Source organism: Mastacembelus armatus, chromosome 5 (assembly GCF_900324485.2).
Source record: "Mastacembelus armatus chromosome 5, fMasArm1.2, whole genome shotgun sequence".
NCBI classification, from domain to species: Eukaryota; Metazoa; Chordata; class Actinopteri; order Synbranchiformes; family Mastacembelidae; genus Mastacembelus; species Mastacembelus armatus.
In genome coordinates this window covers 21647533-21655872 of record NC_046637.1, presented here as the reverse complement: position 1 = coordinate 21655872, position 8340 = coordinate 21647533, and the positions used below count along the sequence as shown (strand labels likewise).

General features: G+C 40.8%; 1 protein-coding gene across 2 annotated transcripts; it reads left to right on the top strand.

The window, feature by feature from the left end:
- Nucleotides 1-4840, top strand: LOC113129746 (cell death activator CIDE-3). Of its 2 annotated transcripts, none has more exons than XM_026305815.2 (6): nt 1-150; nt 2429-2497; nt 2603-2756; nt 3009-3158; nt 3396-3583; nt 4389-4840. In XM_026305815.2, the coding sequence occupies exons 2-6, from the start codon at nt 2445-2447 to the stop codon at nt 4576-4578; spliced, it is 735 nt and encodes a 244-aa protein (XP_026161600.1). In that variant the 5' UTR covers nt 1-150; nt 2429-2444; the 3' UTR covers nt 4579-4840. The 2 variants fall into 2 exon arrangements, with proteins under 2 accessions (XP_026161600.1, XP_026161599.1); XM_026305814.1 differs by lacking the exon at nt 1-150 and adding an exon at nt 1974-2134.
- Nucleotides 4841-8340: the final 3500 nt, after the last annotated feature.

Genomic DNA, 8340 nt, shown 5'->3' with positions numbered 1-8340 from the left:
GTTCACATGGCCGACAGCTGGCAGCCCAACACAGGGAGAGGAAGAAGACGCCACATGGTGCACGTTGTCCATTAATTAGTCTTCTCCACGTGCGGTTCATTAGCGCTGACAGTGAGGGCTCGTGCAGGCGCAGGGATACACGCGGGAAAAGTAAGTGTTAGCTAAATGTTTTACTGTTTCGCTTTTCCCCTTTGCGTTTCAGCTGAGCTTTATATGTTGCTGTCTAAAACAGGGAGCAGTGAATGTCGGTAACACGGTGGTAGGTTCTTCTACTTTTTAAGACAAGGATTACCCCTTATAGTGGTTTAAAATATGCATGTTATTTTCTCTTAATAAGTTATAACCCTTCATAAGTCATTATCGATATTTATTGTGACGTGCCAAGCCAAAGCGCTGTCTATGGGTTTTATTAGCTTGAGGTGGTTATATCTTGGTTGGTGTATGTTTCCCCTGGTTTAATATTCCCCTTTTGCTTCACAGAAAGCTGTTTGGCGTTTTATTAATGTGGCCTGTCTGAACATAAATGGGGGATTTGCCTGTCCATTAAGCACACAACATGCTCTATGTAATGTCACAACTGTGTTTTGTTCCTCAAGGTTGAGAAGATTTTTTTTTTTTTTACTCCCAGTCCCTCTTTTTCTGTTCCTGGTGCCAGTGTAGTTCAGGAGGTTGCTGAGTGTGAGTAATGTGCTGCTTGGCTGTGTGTAAACTTTAAAACTCACAGACAGCATGAAATATAGCCACTGGCAATGGCATGTGAGTTGTGTAAGGACTTTTTTTTTTTTGGTCTTTTATCTAAGCTAAAGTTTACTGAGCTGTTGAATAGGGCAGTATCTTGTATACTTGTATTGCTACAACAGGTGTGTGTAAATGAGGTCACATCTGGTCATTTTTAATTCAATGTTTTTGTATCAGTGAGACAAATGTTCAGTCATGTGTACTTTTTAAATACTTCTATGAACATTGCCAGCTGGATGTGGTTTAAAACATGCCTGTTCTTATACATTATTTTCTCACTGAAACAGAAAATTTAAAAAATATACCTGGGTAAGATTATGAACACATCGTTTTTCATATGAACCACTGAGTTTTAAATGGTTATTAGTCTACACAGGTGATCTCCATCTGCCTGTAGGTTTAGTTGGGCAATATGGTGTGATAAGACAGTCTTGCCACACCTTGTGGTCATAAGCAGACACACCAGTGTAAGAAAACTTGAACATTTAGCAATGACCTTCAGGAAATGTGCAAGGTTTGTACCTCAGTAATTGTCACTGTCACGTAGTCTCTTTAACCTCTGACCTAAAAATGGTTAGGGTGCACATTGTTACTAATGTTGTCTCAGCAGCTATAGTCTATAGTTGTTTGACTAAACAATGCCGTGTTGGTCTTCCTTCTTAATTAATTGCAATTATAAAATTTATGAATACCCAAATACTGGGATTTTTAAGTGATCAGCAACTTTATTCTAATTTTGACTTAAAGGGTGGACATTCAGCTAAAACAGGGCAGCTGTTACTTTTGCATTATTTTTAAAGAGCTGATTCAGCCAATTTGCAAAACATCACACTGTCCAGCTCCTATTCAGCTTTGGAGTTAGAATATTTTTGCCATCACCTCAAAGTGAAAGCTAACAGAAATTGATTTGTGCTGCCCAAACCATAAAATTACATTTGTCTCTATTACTGCCAGGAACCATACACAGATTGTGTATGATCCATAGACACATGTTTTTATAGACTTCTGTACAGAGTAGTCCCAGTGAAAACTGCTCACAGAGGTAGATATCTCACAATATTCATTTTTCCTATGAGATTGAAATGACCATTCAGGATGCTTGGCTAATGAAACAGTATTTCCATATATAACAAACCAGTATCGAGGCTTTACAGTGGGGCGTTCTCATGGAAAGTTACTCAATTAAGGTGATGATTTGCAACTGGCTCATAAGTTATCAGCACAAAGTTCAGTGACCAAGTGGTGCAAGACACAGCAGCCAGAGAACAGAGCAGACATTATCACAGAGGTTTACTGGGCAGACCAGTGTTAGAGCAGCAGTTCAGGAATAAAACGACCACGTTAAGGATTGTATTCAAACAGGGTCAGAACACAAGCTGGCCACTGACCTTTAACTGTAAGTTTATTTATGTTGTATTTTTTTAAATCAGGACATTAAAGTAAAAAAATGTGAATTGTTTACCCAGAAAGGGTTATTGTACAGAACAAGCCATGATACTTGTATTGTACATGTGAAGGTATTAAATTTACTTTAGTCAATCTCTTAGTGCTGATTGTAAAAATTGACTTTTAAAATGCAATTTTTGATCATAGCTACAAAATGCCTCTTGCCTGTTAGTAATGTTAATCTTTCCCATTTGTTTACCTTGCAGTTAAAGTGTAGTTGCTAATATAACACTTCCAATTGCAGGTTGAGTTTCTCTCAGATGGATTATGCTATGAAGCCCTTCAGCCTTCTGACTCCATCTTCCCTCTCCAAGTAAGAGTGCTGCTTCATGAGTTCGATGGGACAGTCAGCGCTGTCGCCTGTTTATAGAAAGGTTGAACATTTGAAGTTTGGCATAGCTTGTATTTATTTTGTCAGGTGTGTGTCAGCCAGTGTATCAGCCAGCGCTTCCATGACCCAGCAGCTCCTGTCAGGTCGAGCTCCTCGGCCAAAACCCTTCAGGGTCACAAATGCTGACCGCAGTGTGAAGAAAGGGATTATGGCATATGCACTAGAAGATCTGATGAACAAGGTGAGGAAAGAGGGGAAAATCACATGGATTGTTCTTTGATTCAATTATTGGAACAACCTCTGTATTCCTGTATGTTTTTGCTTGTACTGGTAAAAGTTCACGACTGAGGTGGCTGTGTCTGACTCTTTCATCGTCCTGTAATGAGCCATGTCTTTGTATAAAGAAACCTGTCAGAATTCATCCCTCCTAAATAATCTGGTATGTGTCTGACCCCAGATGATGCAAATACTATCTTTGTTACTACTCATTCAGGTCAGTGACTCACTGAGCGTACCATGTGTTAGTGCCCTGGTGCTGGATGAAGATGGCACAGGTGTGGACACAGAGGAGTTCTTCCAGACACTCCCTGAAAACACTGTTCTTATGGTCCTGGAAAAGGCGCAGAAGTGGACCCCACATCCAGTATGTGGTTGGCTCTTTTCAGATCAACCACTAGGTGACACTGCTGATCAGAATCGCACCATAATGATCTTTTATTCTGCATTTGTCATGCTAGTGATTCTTTGTTGTGTGAATTTATGCAGCAGACATGATTCAAAGACATTGGCAATAACCAGTTTTTTGAAAGAGAATGAGGGGCTGTAGATGACTATTAATCAGACCCACAAAATAAAATTTGAATGTTCTGTGACCTCACAGACCAGCCCTTACAGAGATCAGCTCAGTGGAAGGAAGCAGCACAGGATGGATTTGGCCAAGCTGTCCTTTGACCTCTACAAGAACAATCCTAAGGATTTCATTGGCTGCCTCAATGTGAAAGCAACCCTGTATGGTGTTTATTCTGTATCCTATGACTTGCGCTGTAATGGTGCCAAAAAGATGCTGAAGTGAGTAAGAGAGCTTGCCAAATATGAGACCTTCTGATACTCTTATGCTTTTGTTGAACTGTTATGTAATTTGTCTTTTTCCCTTTTGCCAAAACATTACTCTGGTGACTTTACCTTGGTGCTGTTTGCATCCTGGGTATTACTTGAATCCAGTTAGAGAATTGGCTCATTTTATTGGGTTTCTAATCCATATATTACATCGGAAATCATCAGTGAAGTGTGATCAGCCCCTAACAAATAAGTGGTGTTCAGGCTCATTATCTGTTTTATCAGTTGCTTTTATACCGTTTAACATCAGAGCATTGTGTGCAGTCTAACATGTAGAGTATAAGGTCATATTTTATTATGTATACCTGTGTGGGTGGCAGAGTTGAAATGGTCAGACAACAGAAGAACAACGGACAGATTTTACAGAGATTAATTTTGGGAGTTATGTCATCGCTGCTGATTTTCAGCTTTGGCACAGAGCATCAGTCAGAGATTACATTTTGCAGACCTGTGAAATATGAGGCTTTTGTGCAGTGAAAAAGGTCTGTTTCTTGGATGTCAGTTTTGAGGTGTAGCTGATTGTGAGAAATAGCCTTCTGAGATTGTGTGAATATTTCCTGTCAGTCATTTTCTCATTGTCTGGTGTGGTCTATCTCATTTTCTATGGCAATTACTCAATAAATGACAGGTCATTTTTTATGATATTCTTATACTTGTTTACCCAAAGTTATTCAAATGCTGTCTTTATCTGTTGCCAGCGGCACAGATGGGAATTTGCTATTTATGACTCCTCACTCTCTCTGTCCTGTGCTTGAAGGGAGGCTCTGCGATGGACCATCTTCTCAATGCAGGCCACTGGCCACATCCTGCTGGGCTCCTCCTGCTACATCGAGCAGCTGCTGGAGGAGGATGATGAGCAAGCTCAGAGGAGCCTGGCGCTTCCACAGGAAAGCAGGATCAGGCAGCTGCAGGGCATGCTGCTGCGAAAGACCTCTCAGTTACGATAGACTTGAGCTGATGCTGACAATTTACCTTTCTGAGATACAGATGCAACAGCTGATTTCTTACCTGGTCATGTCAGTTTCCTCTGCAGATTGGGAACATGAGACATTGCAACGCTCTCTTCTCACAGTCACTTTCTTGCTCTGTTACATTGTTTTTGTCTCATGTATTTAGTAGCCAGCATGACGAGTTACTTCTTCGAAAGCACTTTTACTCACTATGTAACTTTTTTCCTATGGAGATGAATGAATAAAAACTAACACTTTATTTTCTGAAAGTCTTTTTAGGTCTCTGTACTGTAGGCCCACAAATGGGCTAAAATATGAGCTGGTTGGCCTGTGTTTATGTGTGTGTGTGTGTGTGTGATTCTGGTTACAGTCAGTTTAACTGGGGATAGGCCTAGCTCTCTCTCCCATGCTTTCTTAATTGTCCCATGGCCTCCACCATCCTGTCAACTGCAGTCTGCCCCTGTTTCAGTAAAGCAGAGGAAGGCATGGGGAAGAGCTAACTACTGCAGGACACAGTGGACAGAAGCAAACCATTATTCTGAGAGGATGGTTCTAGCTGGCAGCAGAAGTGCCACTTTTTCTGTCTCGTCATAGGTGGCAGCTGAAGACAGATTTGAACCACATTGGCTGTCTGGTAAATTCTGAGGCAGAGGAATAGCTCCCATAGGTCAAATGTCAGTATGGCTAAGGACTATATCCATGTCTTGTGATCTATTGGTTTCTTTTCTTTTGACTTTCTACCTAACAAAAATGTTAGAAGCAGAAAAGAGCAAACATGGCTGCAGTGGGTCATTTGATTCAATTTGTGTTTACATAAATACAGCAAATAACCAGTGTGTATCAATTTGATTCATGTTTGCTTTTGTACCGAGGGACATGAATGTTGAAACAGGTAATGAAGTAAGGGGCACATGGTTTTCCGTAGTTTGTATTAGCAATATTAAATGCATGAACTGGAGTTGCCCACCCACATATAAACAAAACACGAAAGTGAACACTGGCCATGTTCTGTGTCTTCACAATGAAATGAGTCGTGTGCATGCTCTTTTGTACTTGAAAGTATATTTGTTGTGGTTTGCAGTATTCCTAAGTGATACCATTCAAGTGTATTGAATTGTAGCCGTAACATTTTCTGCAGTGTTTTTTATAGTGTATTGAAAAGATTTGTTTGGCAACTGGTTGATGCAGATGCTCTGACTATATGTAGTAGAAAAAAAACAGGTGTTTGAACATTCTATACTTATATATATATATATATATGTGTGTGTGTCCACCTGTTTGTGAAATCTGTAGGACTGCTGACAGACATTTATGTGTGAACATGTTAGATTTCTTCCATTAGAAGCAGCACAAAGGTCTGGTAATCTTGAGCCATGACTGTATTGAGAGCTGCAACATGGTGGTGTCAGAGACGCATCTCAGCCAGATGCATAATGTAACCTATATGGTCACGCCTAACCTCAAATGCCATCACTTCAGGCCACAAAAGGCTTTATACCACTGTATTCTCAGTAGTACTCTCAAAGACCAGTAAACAGTCGAGCAGATAGTATGAAGCTGCTGCCTTAACCTGGATGATCTTGGTAAACAATAGAACCTGGTACCTCCTTCCTCCTTTTAGTCAGTCAGCTGTAGTCATCCTGACACCAGGTTACTCCGGACCCAACAGGAGCTCGCTCTCTCTCTCTCCGAACTGTGCAGCCGTGCGTCCATCCCGCAGAGCTGTGTTGCCAGTGGCCCCTGGTGGAGCTGCTGCTGAGCATGTGCTCGCTGCTCCACAGGACAGAAGGGACGCTTCCCACACCCACAGGTTGTGCACATGGATCGCTGAGTGCACGGTTCGGACACAGGAGGTAAGACTGCAGTTTTTGCAGAAGGACCTTATAAGACCCGTAATAGTTTTGTGCAGTCCTGTTTCTGCGAAAGATGTTTTTATGAAAAGATGCACGGCGCTGTGCAAACACTTTGCACGCTGCTTCCATCAATCCGGTCCAGTAACTTTATTTACCGATCAAAAAAGGTTCTTTCATTTTGCATGATAGAAGCAAGCAAGTGAAATAATCAGATTTGAGAAATGACATAGGCTGTGTTTTAACTTTTAACAATGCCTTATTTGAACTTTCACGCTGCACATTGTTAGGTTTATAAGATGTAATGTCTATAACCAGCAAAAACTGAAAACTCAATGTTAATAATGCATGTTCTATTCAACTTCAGTACATGTTCATTTGATCCGAGGATGGGTATTCGCACCTCTTCCACGCAGCAAACAGATTAGTTTTGCACATTGAACTCCACGAAATCGATTTACCAGAGGACTCTGGGTTTCGTTGGAAACCTCGGGCTGTATGTGCGAGAGCGTGACACAGTTGAGGGCTCTGAGGTTGTGCATTTCTCCCACGCTCCCACGAGTCCTCACTGCAGACCGCTGGAAGCAGCTCACCATATAGTATATCTGAGTGTGCCTTTGTGTATAGTGTTTTTTTTTTTAGTGTTTGCAATGTTACACCTTTGTGTTTTGGTGTGTGTGCCAGCACCCTAGGGGACAAATACGCCCCAAAAGATCTTTAAAGTGCTGATTTGCTGACTTATAAATGTATGGAGAGATTACTTAAATATGGCTTAAATTAATTAGTTTGGCCCTTAATACTAATATATGTGCAAACTGAGGAGCAGTGCTGATATTTATGACTTAATGTGATGATTAATGAACAAATGATTCTGTTCCGTCTGTGTATTTATGGTTATTCTATTCAAAATATTATCAAATTTAATCAACCAGTTGATCAACAAATGTGCAATAATTGTGGTAGTCATCCAACGCCATGTGTCATAGTTGCTGTTTTATTATTTTATTCCTAGTTGAATATCTTTAGCTTTTAAAAATATGTAGTTTTTCATGCAAACCATCTGCGGTTAGACAGGTCAGTAAGACAAACCGTATCCATTAGTTTTGTCATATGGGACAGTTTTCTGCTCAGCAGCTCAGAACTGCAATCTGCCCTGACAGAACTGAATAACTCAGATTTATACTCTCATACAATCCACATGCTTTGTTGTGCAGTTTCTCTCTCAGCTGTCCATCACAAGCAACAACACAAAAAAGATTGATGTACAGGGGAACAAAGACTAAAAATGTGAAACCAAATGCAGCAAGACAGCAGATGAGATGAGACTTAACAGAGAAAGGAAGGGTTGGTTTCAATGGTGGAGAAAAGCAAAGAGAAAAAGGGAGAAGTCTTGATGAAAAGTCTCCACTATGCTTTGCTGTTGGACGGCTTTGATTGTGAACATGGAAACCACATCCTGCTGGACACATAAAATCAGAAAGCCTCTGTGTTTGTGTATCTGGTAATGCATCATCATCCACCCTTGCTTCAGTCAGCTTGCACACAAATGGTGGAATTTGATCTTCTGCAGTTAAGAAACCTAATTTTTCACCAAGTGGCTTTCAGCACTGTTGCAGCAAACACCTTTTGCCTTATTTCTCTGTCTCCTTTTTACCCCTCTTTTCTGTGCTACTCTCCTGAGCTTAGACGTTAAACGGATGGCTATTTCAGGTCATATTTAAGCTCAGCAATAAATAATTCAAGTTACAGGAGAACACAAAGGCATCCAGAGGCTGGATGCTTTGCTCAAACCTGAATCACCCATCTACGGATTGGAAAGTCTGCCTGAATAATAGATTTATTTCTCAATACCAAGCGTATTCTGGTCAGTCACTGAAATTGCAATGGGGCACTCACCGTATGCAAGTTA

Excerpts from the sequence above, each read along its gene's own strand:
- LOC113129746 (XM_026305815.2), top strand. The coding sequence starts at position 2,445 with ATGGATTATGCTATGAAGCCCTTCAGCCTTCTGACTCCATCTTCCCTC. Across the intron at positions 3,159-3,395 it reads AGAAGTGGACCCCACATCCA|ACCAGCCCTTACAGAGATCA; the intron begins GTATGTGGTTGG and ends GTGACCTCACAG. Across the intron at positions 3,584-4,388 it reads GGTGCCAAAAAGATGCTGAA|GGAGGCTCTGCGATGGACCA; the intron begins GTGAGTAAGAGA and ends CTGTGCTTGAAG.